This window comes from Oryctolagus cuniculus, chromosome 14 (genome assembly GCF_964237555.1).
Source record: "Oryctolagus cuniculus chromosome 14, mOryCun1.1, whole genome shotgun sequence".
Lineage (NCBI taxonomy): Eukaryota > Metazoa > Chordata > Mammalia > Lagomorpha > Leporidae > Oryctolagus > Oryctolagus cuniculus.
The window spans coordinates 30,990,955-31,007,545 of record NC_091445.1 but is presented as its reverse complement, the minus strand read 5'-3'; the positions used below and the strand labels follow the sequence as shown (position 1 = coordinate 31,007,545).

The window sequence follows — 16,591 nt, the reverse complement described above, 5'->3', positions numbered from 1 at the left end:
TGCTAGGGTCTGATGTCTCCTCTGAAACTTACATTCACATTTAATTGCCGCTATGCAGTGGCACCTTTGAGGTGATACGGTCCTGAACGCTCTACCTCATAAACTCATGAAAACCGTACCCAGGGAGTGAGCTCCTGATGCAACAGGATGAAGCTCCATCTTCTGCCTCAGAGCCTGTGTGAAGAAATACCACCAAGCAGCACGAAGGCCCTCACCGCGTGCTGGTACCGTGCCCCGGCACCTCCAGCCTCCACAACTCTAAGCCAAACTTCCACTTGCTTCTAACTCATCCACTCTGAGGCACCGTTACAGCTAAGACGAAGACACGGGGGCCATGCCACGGGTAGTCAAGCCTCCTCCAATTTCTCCATCGTGGAAGCCAACCTCGCCACACTGGGTACTGCTCTAGTCTCTGACCCGTCCACAGCATTGCCTGGATGCCTATTTCCTCTTCCTCACCTGGGCCTCCACCACCATGCACAGTCCCAGTACCGTCTCAAGCATCTGACCGACGAACGGACAGACAGCATGCCGAGCGTGCAGACAACACAGTGAGCAATAGCTTGTAGTCTTGGGGTGCTGGATGACTCACTGGATCCCGAAAAGTGCTTACCTCTCGGCACGTGTAGGTGATTGCTATGTGCTATCATTTCGGAAGAAAGTTGTGGAAAGGCAACCAATACTGTGCAACAAGTGGGAAAAGCAGGGGTGCCGGACAATCACGAGCCCCTCACAGGACACTTCCCCCGGGGTGATCCGGGTCCAGATCGGCCCTTCCGGCGGAACCTGCTTTCTGGCCTCGGTTTCCGAGTCGGGGGGTGACGATGGGGTGGAAGGTGAGGGGAAGAGCCGAGCGGCTCCTGGCCAATGGCAGCCCTTGAACTTACACCTCGAGACGTCAGTGCGGCTGTGGAAACGGATGTCACACAGCTGGCTCGGAAGCGTCTCCTCCCGCCTCGCGTTAGAGGCGTGCGCCCAGCGGCCTCCGCGAAGCCTTGGGCGACGGGCGCGCGCCGCGGCCGCGAGCTCCCCGTGGCGGCCCCCGTCCCGGGTGAGCCGCCGGCGTCCCCGCCCCGAGCGCGCCCCCGCGGCCAGCTCCGCCCCCTCCCGGCACGGGCCGCGCGCTCCCGCGGCTTCGAGCTGAGTCGCGGGCGCGCGCGCCGCCGGAGGAGCCGCAGTTAAAATGGTTCGAGCGGGACCCGGCGTCGCCCCCGCCGCCGCCGCCGCCGCCGCGCTGACTGACTGAGCCGGCCGGCCGGCCGGCCGGGCCTGCACTGGTTGCCTAGCCGGCAAGCTCGCTCGCCCTCTCCTTCCCTCGCGTTCCCAAAGCTCGCGCCCAGCGTTCTCCCGGCTTCCCTGGGCAAAGCATGTAGCCCCCCGTCGGGCACCCGGGCTGCCCGCAGCTGACGCCCACCCTCCCCCGTCGCGTGTGTGCGTAGGGCCGGCGACCCCGCTGCGGGCCAGAGGCCGAGCCCGCGAGCGGTCAGTCCGGCCGCCGAGAGGCCGCCTCTCTGGGCCGCCCTCCCTCCGTCCCCGTCCCGGTCCCCCTCCTCGGGGCCTTCTATATGGGCCACCTTCTCTCGAAGGAGCCGCGTAACCGCCCGAGCCAGAAGAGGCCTCGCTGTTGCAGCTGGTGCCGCCGCCGGCGCCCACTCCTCAGACTGCCCCGCCGGACCCCGGCCAAGGCGCCCCCTCAGGCGGCGGCGCCCCGGAGCCGGGACTGCTTCTTCCGCGGGCCCTGCATGCTCTGCTTCATCGTGCACAGCCCCGGCGCGCCCGCCCCCGCCGGCCCAGAGGAGGAGCCGCCGCTCTCGCCGCTGCCGCGGGACGGGGCCTACGCCGCCGCCGCCGCCGCCGCCTCCTCTCAGCACCTGGCGCGGCACTACGCGGCCCTGGCCGCCGAGGACTGCGCCGCCGCCGCCCGCCGCTTCCTGCTCTCTTCGGCCGCCGCCGCCGCCGCCGCCGCTGCCTCGGCTTCGTCGCCCGCCGCCTGTTGTAAAGAGCTGGGGCTGGCCGCGGCCGCCGCCTGGGAGCAGCAGGGCCGGAGCCTCTTCCTGGCCAGCGTGGGGCCCGTGCGCTTCCTGGGGCCTCCCGCCGCCGTGCAGCTCTTCCGGGGGCCGCCGCCGCCGCCGCCGCCGCCCGAGCCCTCCACGCCCCCCGAGATGGTGTGCAAGCGGAAGGGGGCCGGGGTCCCCGCCTGCACCCCCTGCAAGCAGCCCCGCTGCGGCGGCGGCGGCGGGGGCTGCGGCGGCGGCAGCGGCGGGGGAGGGCCTGCGGGGGGAGGCGCCTCTCCGCCGCGGCCCCCCGACGCCGGCTGCTGCCAGGCCCCGGAGCAGCCCCCGCCGCCTCTCTGCCCCCCGCCCTCCTGCCCCGCGGCCGAAGGCGCCCCCTCCGAGGTCGGTGGAGTCGCTGTCCGAGCCGGGGGCACCGCCCCCTCGCCCGCCCAGCAGCGGCCTGAATGCGGAGACACGGACTGGCAGGAGCCCCCCGGAAACACCTGCGACTGGCACAGGGAGCCGCCCCCCGAAACCCCAGACATCAACCAGCTGCCGCCGTCTATCCTGCTTAAGGTGGGTCTGGGCGCGAGGCGCAGGGATGCTCCCTTCCCCCCCGCCGGCCCTCGCCCCCGCCCCGCGCGGCGCTCTCTCCTCCCCCTCGGCGGAGGAGGGGGCTCCCCGGCCGCCGGGGACTTCGGGGGGGGGCAGGCCGGGCAGCTGGTGGGGCTTGGGCTTGGGGCCTGTGAGGTGTCTCCTTTTAATGGCGTGGCTCTGCTACCTACCATTCAGGGTTCAGCTATTATTAGATTGCCGGCGCCGTGGCTTACACATTCTTCCTAGGTTTTCTGTAAAGTACTTTTTTTTTTTTTTAATCAAATCTGCCACTTGTACCTGGTGGGTATTTATAGCTGGTGTTAGTATTTCAGTCTGGAGTGTTTTCAGGTTTGCTACCTGCTAGTTCATGGTGGTACCAGTTAACTTTTCTTGAGCAGTTGCCACAATCGGTGACTGTGCCAGAGCTTTTTATATACATAGCTTATGTAGTCCTCCAGTTCACGCGGAGAGACACGCAGGGCCTTTTATACAAGAAGAAACTTGAGTTTTCTGTCCTGTGGGTGAGGGCTGACAGTGGGATCAGGCAGCAGTGGTCTTGCCTGCAGTGGGGGCATTCAGTCTAGTGGGACTTGAAGACGGTCGATGACTTGTGCAAGGTCACACACAGAGTAAAGAAAGGGCAGAGCTGTCTTTGGAAGGAGGGAATTTAGGCATCCTGACTTCAACTCCCTTTTGTTGATGCCTCCTTGCAGTGCCTTCCTGTGCTTTAACCCTTAGAGCATGCAGAATCCCTGGTGCTCAGGACACTTGCATTTTTGTGGGGGACAAGTTGGAGTGGACAAGAGGTGAATGAATGTTCTGTGAGGACGTTGTGTCACTTTCAGCTGTGAAGTGAAGTTTGCAGTTTTATCATTGTTAGTGACAAACTTTAGTTCTGTGATGGAGTTACTCTGAGGTTATTTAATGTGTTTTTTTTTTGTTTTTTTTTTTTTTTTTTTGTCCTTGTTTCCTCTCTTCTTCCCCACCCTTCCTTTTCTGGAAGTGTGGATGATACTTAAGACTAACCATAATTAACCTTAATAAGGATTTGGCTACTTTGATTACCACTGAAGTAACTGTCATCATTTACAGTTGTTACTGTCACCAACAAACTGTCTTTGATTAGACTTTTGCATATTTACAGTCCTGTGTGTTTGCATCTGTTTTCCTGTGGTGGTGATGTTCTTGTGAATAATACAATGAAAGAGAGGAAAAAGTTTAATTTGTTTGTGTCAGAATGTCATGATTGAACTCTTATGGAGGTATATTCGTTGAAAGAGTAATTGCCTGTGTTTGTGTGTGTGTGTGTGTGTGCACGCACGCCCGGGGATGCATCTTAGGGCAAACAAAACTTTCTCCTGCCCTTTGATCATTGGATGACATGGATAAATATCAACAAATCTTTGATATAGAGGCTTGATTCCTGTCTTATTTGGCAAATAAGACTGAAAACAAACCAAAACAAAAGCCAAGTACTCTTCTCTTTGTACTGGAACCATTTCATCATGAGGTAAAGAACATTTTAATTAAATAAAAAGAAAGGAATGATGTTATAAGAAAGATAAACTATAAAAAGCTGTTCTTTTTCACGTTTTTGTTGTAGGTTGTTGAAAACTGGGTCTAAAGGACTTTTAGGAATTACTCCTGAACTTGCTTTGTTGTACTGGAATACTTGGACAAGTTATATAGATCTTTGTTCTTCATATTAGAAACTTAAAGATTCTTGAGTCTCGTGATATTACTGCTGTTGATTACAAAGGAAGTTGGACTGCCTGGGATGAATTGAAATAGGTTATTTTTGCAGAGTGTGCCAACCCAAATAGAACTTTGGGAGACGGGGCTCTGTGGATACATACCTGCTCCGTGCTGCATCTCATCCCACATGTGCTGCGTCTCATCCCACATGTGCAGTTTCTGGCCCATATTGCAACAGCACTCAGTAAATATTTATGAATGAATGAATGACCAGGTGTTTAGGCTCTGGGCCAATATGCCACCTACGGAAGGTTCTGACCTGAGCTGCTGCTGTTTGAGCCAGAGGAGAGCCATGTGATGTATAAGATTCTGGTTCTGCTTCTGGTAAGGACTGAAGGGTTTGGCTACGAGAAGACTGAGGGAGCTGCAACATTTTCCCAATAGTTTGAAGGGTTCTTGCTGAGAGAGGCACAAATTCATCACCCCCATTAGAAGATATTATCAGAAAGTATGCCTTTCTCCTTTGATAATGGGTCAGTAAGATCAATACAATAAAATTGTATTGCTACATCTTTTGTATTAGCAGGATATTATGTTTAAAAAAAGGGTGAAGAGTTTGATTTAAAGGTCTTTCGGGGAAAGCTGCCATATTTACCCAGTTATTTCTATGTTTGGCAGAACAGAAAAACTAAACTATGTGTTAATTCATAGGGTGATTTTTGTCTCAATATCAACAAAACTTTTTCATTTTACTTTTGTATAATAATAACCATTACTGGCTTTAAAACATTCACACAATGCAGGTAAAGCCAAAGTTTGCCTACCCTACTATCTAGTTTTCCTCTCCAGAGGTAACTAACAACTATTAACCAGTTTAGATTGTTTATTTCTAGACTTGTCCTATGTAGTATATTAGCCAAAAGCCACATATATTTAAATTTAAAGAAGTTAAAATTAAATACAATTTGAAATTCGGTTCTCATAGTAGTCACGCTTCAGAAATATACCATCATTAGTGGCTATCATACTGAATTGTGTACATTTAGAAATTTTTGTCTTGGCAAACATTTTTTTTTTAATTAAGTGGCATCAGAATGTTCTGAATGTTCTGAAACTTTTTTGTTATTAACAGTGTGGTTTGGTGGTCTTCCTTGCTAGTGAGTATATAGCTTGCTTCATTTTTTTAAAGCTTCTGTTTAGTATCTGATAGTATTATACCATGTTGTATTTCTTTATTAATGGATGCCTCCAAAAAATTTTTACTTCTGCAAATAATTTTTGTAGGAGATATGTTTCTATGCACATATGGTCATGTATTTTTCTAGGGTAGATTTCAAAAAAAGTAATTCCACACTTGAAGAGTAAGTATATTTGGAATTTTAGAAAGTCCTTTCTAATAATTAAAGCTGTCTAAAAATGGACTGAATTCTTTATGGAAAGAATAAGGCTACCTGGGAATCAGAATTCTGGAACTTTAAGACAGGAAGATGCTTTTGAGGCAATATAGTGCATGAAGAAATGGGCCTGGAGAAGTCAAAGCGCTGTGCCCAAACCTTAGGCTCTGGGCCAATATGGATGGCAGGCCTTGGGCTGGGTCCCATGTCAGTGTTTCCAGATCTGGGGCTCTTTTCAGCATATTGTTTATGAGGGACTGAAGAAAGTCTCAGGGGTTTTATGAAAGGGCTTCCTGAAATTTGTTGGATTTATATCTGTTGAATTCTAACCCCTGTGAATCAGAGGTTAATTTTATGATTGAATCTGTAGGGTTGAGCTGTATAGTCTTTAAATGTGAGAAATTTAAGAAGCAGAGAATGGTGCTTCAAAAGTCAATGTTGGGAGAAGCATTTTTCTTCAGTGCTACAGTTGTTCTTTGGTTACTGGATTGTTTTGGATCCAAAAAAGTAGCTTCAGCCTTTGCTACCTGTTGCCTATATAACTTTTTAAACAGCTTTGACTGCTGATATCATAGTACCACCATGCAACAGTTTTACCAAGTGATAGCAGTGGAATATTTTTAAGTAGCTACTATTTGAATAATTGGATATTCTTGAGGTAAATCCATATTTAAATATTGGCAATATATTTATTTTCACTTATTTGAAGGGAAGTTAGGCAGACACATACAGAAAGATCTTCTGTTTGTTGGTTCACTCGTCAATTGCCTGCAACAGCTGAGGCTGGGCTGGGTGCCTGGAACTTCATCCTGTTCTCCCAGGTGGGTAGTAGGGACCACATGAGCCATCACCTGCTGCCTCCCAGGGTGCACATTAGTAGGAAGCTGGAACCTGGAACAGAGCAAGGACTTTAATGTAGGCTTCCCAAGTAACTTCTTAACCACTGCACCAAATACCCACCCTTTAAATATTAGAGGCTTTTTAGTCTGTATGTTTAGATATCTTGCTTCCTATCAGCATCTCCATTTATTTCAAAAGGAAACTAGATGGGAGATCGAGAATCTGTCATCTTCTTTAAAAAACTCACGGTGCATTCACCCATATAATGTGTCACTAGAAATTAGATCCTTTTTCGTAGGATCATTATCAAAAGCTTGCTTTAGTGGTCAAGGCAGAATTTCATGATGTGCTTTGGAGGGAAAGCTAAAATACATGATCTGTTTTTTCTACCTGTGAACACAAGTGAAATCACATGGTAATGATAGTCAACATGGTACCTCTTTGTAAAGTTAGAAGGTGGATACTAGTGGGTCAGAGGAATTATGTCATATATGCCATATTGTGCATGCTTGGTTTAAGGCTTTCCTTTAGAAGGAAAGGAGTTCTGGGGATGAACTAAGTCAATGATGAAATGGAATGTCTTTAAGAAATCCAATGGTGGGCCTTTAGTCCAGCAGTTAAGATGCCCTCATCCCACATCAGAGCATCTGGGGTAAATTCTCAGTCTTGGCTTCCGATTGCAATTTCTTGCTAGTGCACACTCTGGGAGGCAGCAGTGATAATTCTAGTACTTGATTCCTTGCGTCGCACAGGGAAGAGCTGGATTGAGTTCCTGACTTAAGGCTTTGGCCCTAACAGCATTAACTTTTTTTTTTTTTTTTTTTTTTAAGATTTATTTGTTTGGGCTGGCGTCACAGCTCAATATGTTAATCCTCCGCTTGCGGTGCCAGCACACCCGGTTCTAGTCCCAGTTGGGGCGCCAGATTCTGTCCCAGTTGTCCCTCTTCCAGGCCAGCTCTCTGCTGTGGCCAGGGAGTGTAGTGGAGGATGGCCCAAGTGCTCGGGCCCTGCACCCACATGGGAAACCAGGAGAAGCACCTGGCTCCTGGCTTCGGATCAGTGCGGTGCGGCGGCCATTGGAGGGTGAACCAACGGCAAAAAGGAAGACCTTTCTCTCTGTCTCTCTCTCTCTCATTGTCCACTCTGCCTGTCAAAAAAAAAAAAAAAAAAAAAAAGATTTATTTGTTTTAAAGGCAGAGTTACAAAGAGGCAGAGGCAGAGAGAGAGAAGTCTTCTATCCTCTGGTTCACTTCCCAGATGGTCGCAGCAGCTGGAGCTTCGCCAATAGGAAGCCAGGAGCCAAGAGCTTCTTCTGAGTCTCCCACGCAGGTGCAGGGGCCCAAGGACTTGGGCCATCTTGTGCTGCATTCCCAGGACATGGCAGAGAGCTGGATGGGAAGTGGAGCAGCCAGGACTCGAACCAGTGTCATAGGGATGCCGGCACTGCAGGTGGTGACTTTAGCCACTATACCACAGCGCCAGCCCCAGCATTAACTATTACCGGCATTTAGAGTGGGTCCACAGCTGGGAGCTGTCTCTCCCTCCTCTTGCTCTTTTCCTCATTCTCGTTCTCCCTTTATCCCCTTATGCCAGTGATTTAAATTAAAAGTCAAGTTCATGATTTTTCTTTTTTTATGATTTATTTTATTTATTGTTTGAAAGGCAGAGAGAGTGAGAGTGGGTGAGAGAGGGTTAGAGGGAGAGGGGGAGAGAGAGAGAGAGAGAGAGAAAGAAAGAAAGAAAGAAAGAAAGAAAGAGAGAGAAAGAGGGAGGTTCTTAAATGGCCACAACAGCCAGGGTTGGGCTAGGTTGAAGCCAGGAGCCAGGAGCTTCATCTGGATTTCCCACATGGATGCATGGGCCCAAGGATTGGGCCATCTTCATTGCTTTCCCAGGTGCATTAGCAGGGAGCTGCACTGAAAGTGGAGCAGCTGGGGCTTGGACTTACACTGGTGCCCATATGGGATGCAGGCCTTGCAGGCAGTAGTTTACTCTGCTATACCATAATGCTGGTCCCATGATTTTTCTTTACTGGAGGATACCAAGTAGTCTTAAGTAACCTTATTAGGGTACAAAAAAAAGTCAGATTTGTGTTCTTTTTCAAGAAGTTGCGGTGCCTTGTAAAGAGTAGCTGTGAAGAATTAACCTTGAGCCTTTCTTTGTCATGGGGCACCAGGTTACATGAGGAAAAGGCGGAGAACATAAGTAAAGGCAAATGTGGAAGCATTTCACTTGAGCATAATATATTCTAAAATAGTTGCTTGCTTTGGCTAAATACCTATATTATATAAGTTTACATTCATTTTTACTAGGATAAACAAAAGTGATCTATATCCATCTGGATTTAGTCAATGATTTATGATTTATAACAGTCATTTCACTTTTACAAAAGAAAATACATCAAAGAAAGTACTAGTCAAAGTCAGATACATTTCAAAGAAGTGCTGCTATGTACCAGTGAGCGTGTGAGCATACTTCAATTTAAAATAAATTTTTCTTTTGCTTACTTAAAAGGAAAATATAGACCATTTTCTGGTTTGTTTCCCTAAAGCTTGCAATAGCTGGGGCTGGGCCAAGTCAAAGCTAGCAGTCTGGAATTCAATCCAGGTCTCCCATACTGGTGGCAGGAACCTAAGTACTTGAGCTATCACCTGATGACTCACAGGGTATACATTACCACATTGTGTACTCACAGGGTACACATTGGCAGCAGGTATTGGAAGGAGACCAGGGAGTTGAACCCAGGAACTTGGGTATGGGATGTAGGCATCACAAGTGGCATGCTAACTGCTGCACCAAAAGCCTGCTCTGCATATTATTTATGAAGGAACAATTGAATGCTTTAAGACCATCCAGTTTTTTAATCTTAAAATGGTTTAGGCCCCCTAATGCTTTAGTTTCCCTTCTATAAAATTAGTAGGCCAAGCATAGACTTATACAAAAAAAAAAAAAAAAAAAAAAGGGACTTCCAGCTATTGCTTCATAAAGATTTGGTCATCTCTCTCTTTTCTCTCCCTCTCTCTCTCTCCTTCCCTCCCTCCCTCTATATGTAGGCCCCAAATCATTTGAGCTGTATGAACGAACCAAAAGTAGACAAAAGGAGCATTTGTTGTTAGGAAAACTGTTAGAGCTTCAGGTAAGAATAGTGGAAGTCTGTAGCATGCTAGCATGGGGCATCTGCTATGACCTCCTGCCCTAATGCCTCTGGCAAAAACGGTAGTTTGGAAAACCAGCAGCTGTATTACCAGAGGGCTAACTCAATTGAGAGTGTTTGTCAGCTAAAAGTGGTGACCTTGGTAGGAAAAAAAAAAGGGGGGGGGGAACCACATCCTTGCTAATGTGAGATTGTGTTGCCAGTTGGAATGAGGAGACTAGCTATCAAAAGGAAACCTTGCAAATGAGAGAAGCAGGGAGTGATCGTCTCTGGACACATACCGGTGTGTAGTGAAAGCATGCAGATGTGCAGGGGAGACCTGAGAGTATCTAGTAGAAAGCAAGGGAGAACTGGCCTGGTCTTGGATGTGCCCTTCCTAATTCACACACAAATTGAAGAGCAGGCTCAAGGTGTTTGAGCAGACCTTTGCCAAACAGCTAGCTGAAAATTAAGCTGGTTAGACAAGGGGACTTCTAGGAAGACAGGCTAAAAAAATGTAAATAAGGATTAAAGCTTGAGCAGAGACGTACACACTGCAGGGAACACAGATGGTACAGTTTAAAGGCTGATGTGGCACATCAGATTAAGTCACCGCCTGCAATGCAGGCACCCTGTGGGCTCTGTTCGAGGTCCAATTGCTCCATTTCTGATCTAGCTTCCTGCTAATATACCTGGGAAAGCTGTGGAAAATGACCCAATTACTTGGGCTCCTGCCACCCACAAGGGAGACCTGGATAGAGTTTCTGGTTCCTGAGTTCAGCCTGGCCCATCCCTATTGTGGTCATTTGGGTAGTGAACCAGCAGATGGAAGATATTTCTCTTTCTCTGTAACTCTTTGAAATAAATAAATCTTAAGAAAAAAATAGTTTAATGTTCTGGCAGGTTAAAAGAAGGCTCAGAAAAAAATTGTATTAATTGAACTCTGTAGCACCTTATGTAAAGTGAGGTGACTAGTTTTTAACAAAGAAATTTGAGACACATAAAAGAGGCACAAAAATGTGACCAACATGGATGAAAAAGAAAATATTTAGTAGAAGTTGACTCTAAATGGGCCCAGATATCAGACTTAGCTGACAAAGACGTCCAACTGCTATTATAAATGCATTAGCAGAGGCCGGCACCGTGGCTCACTTGGCTAATCCGCTGTCTGCGGTGCTGGCATCCCAGGTTCTAGTTCCAGTTGCTCCTTTCCAGTCCAGCTCTCTGTTGTGGCCTGGGAGGGCAGTGGAGGATGGCACAAGTGCTTGGGTCCCTGCACCTGGATGGGAAACCGGGAGGAAGTACCCAGCTCCTGGCTTCGGAATAATTACAGGAGAGTATGGTGTCATTGACTCAACAAATGGAAAAATTGCAATAAAGATATGGAAGCTATACAATAATGTTTTTTTTTTTTTGATGTTGTAAATGGTAGTGCTTTCTTGATTTTGGTTTTTCATCGTTAGTGTATAAAGCTACTTGCCTCTTAGCTCTAAAATTTGTCTCTCTTTGCCTCTCTGTCTTTAAAAAAGTAGGGGGTAGAGGGGTGGGGATGGCATTTAGCTCAGTGGTTAAGTTGCCCACATCCAAATATGAGTATCTGGGTTTGATTCCAGCTTCCAGCTTCAGACTTCAAGGGCAGTTGTTGTGGGGGAGAAGCACTCTCCTGAGAGCTTTCCTGCTAAAGCTTTGGCTAACTTCTTAATAAGCAATTGTTATCGTTCTTTGGCCTTCCAGAAAGTCAAAAGCAAAATCTTGAGCATCTCAACAATGCTTATTGGTGCCATGACGTTTGCTCTTGACTATTCTGCTTTGGCTTTGACTGACAGCTTTCACCTCTTGGTAGCCATCACTTTGTGCAACTGGTAAAGCCACGTTTCATTTTCTGTTACAGTTCTTTGAAGAAATGCCTCAGAATGTTGATGTCATTTGTTCAAAGTTTCTGTTGGCAACCCTGTTGTTGTCTGCAGCTCATTTGGGTGCAACAGTGTTGGTATCCATAGAGCAGCAAGTTTGTTTCATTTACAAAATTTCATTGAAAATTTGAAAGCTGAACCAGTTGAGATGTCTGTGGTGTTAGCTATCATTTCTGCTGTTAATTGTCAGTCTTTTCCAGTTGGGGTATAAACAGCATTAAGTTTTACCTTGTAAATTGCTGTGGACAGTCTGCTGCAATGGGCTTCACCTTCAGTATATCTTGTCTTTTTTTTTTTTAAATTTATTTAATTTGTTTTTAAAAAGCTGAGTGATGTAGAGCTCTTTTTTATTTTAAAATTTTATTTATTTGTTTATTTACTTGAAAGAGAGAGAGATCTATCATCTTCCATTTGCCGGTTCACTCCCAAATGGCTGCAACAGCTGTGGCTGGGCCAGACAGAAACCAGGTGCCAGGAACTCCATGTAGGTCTTCCATGTGGGTGCAGGAACCTAAGTACTTGGGTCATCTTTTTCTGGAAGCTGGATTTGAAGTGGAGGTAGACTCAATCCCAGGCACTCTGATGGGAAATGCACTTGTCCCGTGTGGTAGCTTAACCCACTGTTCCACAATGTTTGCCCCCTCTTTTTTATTTTATTTTGTTATTTATTTAATTTGAAAGGAAGTCACACACACACACACACACACACACACACACACTTCAAGGAATACAGAAAAGAGAGACTTCCCATCCACTGGTTTACTTCTCAGGTATCCACAATGGCTGTGGTAGGGCTAGGTCAAAACAGTGGACCAAGATCTCTGAGTGGATCTCCCAAATGAGTTACGGGACCCTATTCTTGAACTGTCACCTGCTGCCTCCCAGGAGGCTCATTGGCAGGAAGTTGGAACATGGAGCAGAGCTGGAACTTGAGCCTAGGCACTCAGATATGGGATGCTGGTGTCCAGGCAGCATTTTAAGTGCTGCGTCAAACACTCACCTTATCCTGTACCTTCTAAAAACAAATTATCCATTTGTAAAGTGCTGATTTCTTTGGAGCATTGTCCCCATAAATTTTTGTTTAAAGGATTAATGATTTCATCATTCCTGTCAGGTTTCACCACAGATTTTGACGTTTGTTCTTGCTCAATTTTAGCAGAATTCCTTTTGCTCTGTTGGGGAATCTTTTCACACTGATGTTTCATCCTTCTTACTGTTTAAAGTAGATCCTGTTTAGACTTTTATAAAAGTTAGTTTGAGTTTATTTTGGTCCAAAAAAATTTGGAGAGCTGTGCCTGGAGGGTTTTAATTTATACCATAAATTATAACAATATAGTTTAGTTTCATTGGTGTCCAAAAACATTGCTCCTATATTTATTGTTATTTTCTCAAACTATACCTTTTTATATTTGTGCCAGTCAACATAGATTTATATTTATTCTATGTAGTTATCTTTTAAATTTTACCAAAGAAGACTAATAAATCAAAACCATATTTTACTGACTTTTATATTTACCTATATCAATATCTACCTTTATTGGTGTAGTTTAATTTTTCATGTGGTTTCAGTATTCAGCTACTGGATGTTTTTGTAAGTATTTTAATTTTTTTCTTCCTTTTTGAAGGATGATTTGCCAAGTATAGAATTATTGGTTGACCATTTTCCTTCCAGCACTTTGAATATGTTATCCCCCTGATTTATCATTTTTTTTTCTATTTTTTACAGATTTATTTATTTATTTGAAAGTCAGAGTCACACAGAGAGAGGAGAGGCAGAGAGAGAGAGAGGTCTTCCATCAATGGGTCACTCCCCAACTGGCCACAACGGCCAGAGCTGCACCAATCCGACGCCAGGAGCCAGAAGCTTCTTCCGGGTCTCCCACATGGGTGCAGAGGCCCATGGACTTGGGCTATCTTGTACTGCTTTCCTGGGCCACAGCAGAGAGCTGGATTGAAAGAGGAGCAGGCAGGACTGGAACCGGCGCCCATATGGAATGCTGGTGCCACAGGTGGAGGATTAACCTACTGTGCCAAGGCGCTGGCCCCTATCTTTTTTTCTTTATTTATCTGGTTTTCAAGAAGAAATTGGTTGTTGTTGAGAATCCATTTACAATTGGAGTTGCTTTTCTTTTGCTGTTGTCTTTCACATTCCACAATTTGATTATTATGTATCTTGGTGTGTATCTTTCTGATTCGTATGGGTCACCAAATTTAAAAAGTTTTAGCTGGGGCAGGCATTTGGGCTATTTGAAAGATAATTTAATATGTAAAAATTTGAACTTGACGCTGGTTTGGACTGAGCTAAATGATCTCAGTCCATAGTGAAGAAATAACTCAGGAGCCAGTACATGGAGGTCATCTTTGCCCTCTCTCCCTTTTTAAAGGTTTATTTGAGAGGCGGAGAGAGATCAATTGATCATCCATCCACTGGTTCACTCCCCAAATACCTGCAGCAAGTAAGGCTGTGCCAGGCTTACCAGGAGCCAGGAACTCTATCTGAATCTTCCATGAGGGTGGCAGGAATGCAAGTACTTTGGCTATCATCTACTGTCTCTCAGTCACCTGAGTAGGAAGCTGGGTTGGAAGCAGAGTGAAGGCTCGATCCCAGGCGTTGGGATAGGGGATGGATGTGTCTCAAGCAGCAGTGTAACCTGCTGTGCCACAGTGCTCACACTAATTTCTACTTTTTATTAATGTTCTCCCTTTGGGGAGACATCTTGTTTCTTAGGGTTTCCTTTAGTTCTTTGAGTATATGTTGTTGTTTTATTATCTTTGAATAGTAAGTACAATATCTGTGTTTTCTTATAGAAAGTTTCTATTAATTTCTTTTGTTCTTGAATTGGTCCATACTTTCTTGTTTGTTGGCATGTCTTATATATACATACATGAATGAGAGGCTTCTGAAAGTTCATGGAAAATAGAATTAAAGGATAATGGAAATTTTCCATGAGCCTTTTGAAGTCCTGTTTTATATGTTTTATTATGTGTTTTAAATGTTTTATTGTATGTTATATGTATTTAAACTGGACAGTGTGAATATTGTGGCAAGTCTAGAAGTGAGATTCTTTCCTTTCACTAGAACTTACTGTTGTTTCTGTGGTCATTTCTGTTTGTTTATCGGTGACTCTTTTGAACTTACGCCATGAGATCTTTGTTTTCTGTTCTGTGCAGTCACTAAAGCCCTTGGTCAGCTTTTAGTGATTCGTATGATTTGAAAGAGATTTCCTTATACACTGGCACTTAGTTGCTTTTCAAAGTATTTTCCTGTCAAGTTTTTATTATTTTCTAAAATTTTCATACATTTTATTGTGCTAGTTTTTGTCAATTTATTTTTGTGAAGGAACAGGCTTTTTTTCTTTTTGTAAGACGTTTATTTATTTGAAAGGCAGAGTTAGAGAGGGAGAGACAGAGAGAGAGGGATCTTCCATCTGCTGGTTTATTCCCTAGACAGCTGTAATGGCCAGTGTTGGGCCAGGATGAAGCCAGTAGCTTCTTTTGGGTCTCCCACTTGGGTGCAGGGACCCAAACAATTGGGCCTTCTTCTACTGCTTTCCCAGGCCATTAGCAGGAAGCTGGATCGGAAATGGAACAGTTGAGACACAAACTGGCATCCATATGGGATGCCTGCATCACAAGCTGTGGTTTAAACTGGTAAGCCACAATGCTGGCCTCCGGAACAGACTTTTGGAATTCCCTCTTCTGTTATTTTTACTGATGTCCTCATGCACTTAAAAATAACCCATTCATCAAATGAGGCATCAGAAGGAAAATTAGGAAAAATTTTGAACTGAATTAAAATGGAAAACAACACATATCAGCTGGAGCAGTGATTTAAAGAAATTTATAGCTTCACATGCTTATATTGTAAAGCAGGGGTCAGCAAACTATGGCCCTGTGCAGGCCAAGTTTACTTATAGTTTTTATAAATAAAGTTTTATTTTCAAACAACCATACACATTAATTTATGTATTGTCAATGGCTAGAAAAATGGATTTTTTTTTCTAAAGATTTATTCACTTTGAAAGAGCAGTGGAAGTAGAGATCTTCCATTCACTGCTCACTCCCAAAATACCCATGCCAGGTTGATCAGGAGCCAGGAACTCCATCCTGGTCTCCCATGTAGATGGAGGAGCCCAGGCACTTGGCTGTCTTCCATTGCTCTCCTGGTTATGATCCCAGGGAGCTGGATTGGAGACAGAGCAGTTGGGACTCAAACTGGCGTTCAGATATGGGGTATCATCATTGTAAGTGGCATCCTAATCCTCTGCACCACAGTGCTAGCTTCAGAAAGATGGCATTTCTGTCTGATATTTGCTGTGTAGTTTTGCATTTCTGGGGCTGCTTTCATGGTAGAAAGAAAGTAGTGGGAATTTCTTGCACACTCTTTGGACCACTGTGTTCCCTTCCCTGGTTTTTATGGCTAGAAAAATAGTTTTACCTTTGGAGTTTTAGGTTCCTGCATGACTGCCACATTGCAGCTCTGCTTCCTAAAGCAGCATTTGGGACATATCCTTTACAGAGAAAGAAAAAAAGGAAAGAAAATAAAACCAAAAAACGCAGCCTCATCTCACATTCTTTGTCTTACAGAAGTCCAGTTTCTTGGTTTTCTGTCTAGAAAGATGAAATTTTACTTAAATTTTGGTTGGTTGTAGAGTTCTATAGGGTCACCCACAATTCCAAGCAAGGGGATAAAAGAAAAAAAAAAAAGCCCCAGTAAGTTCATTCTTCAAATTTGGCTCCCTTCCACAATCCATCCATTATCAAGGAAATTGCTTTTAGTGAGAAAATTGCTTGTAGCATATTGTCCAGAGGATTTAGTTGTAATGAGTGGGAGTGAGAAGCGATAGTGGGCTTATTCCCTTAGGTGATTCTTATGCAAATTCCGTATTTTTCACTAAGACTCTGGAGGTGAAAGCACAGTGGTTGTGAAGGGAGAGTGGTTGTTTTCCCAAGGCTCAAGATTGAAACATGCTGGAGATTCTAGTTAAATGCCTGCTACTTTTAACCATTATAAATAATTTTAGG

At 45.5% G+C, this 16,591-nt stretch overlaps 1 protein-coding gene across 1 annotated transcript in view; it reads left to right on the top strand.

Moving 5' to 3' along the window:
* The first annotated feature begins 1,431 nt into the window (after positions 1 to 1,431).
* FBXL17 (F-box and leucine rich repeat protein 17) overlaps positions 1,432 to 16,591 on the top strand; it is a 533,662-nt gene continuing 518,502 nt past the window's right edge. The window contains exon 1 of the mRNA XM_002713874.5: positions 1,432 to 2,570. Coding sequence (XP_002713920.4) covers positions 1,566 to 2,570 — 1,005 coding nt within the window. The 5' untranslated portion in view covers positions 1,432 to 1,565. The remainder of the gene's footprint in view (positions 2,571 to 16,591) is intronic.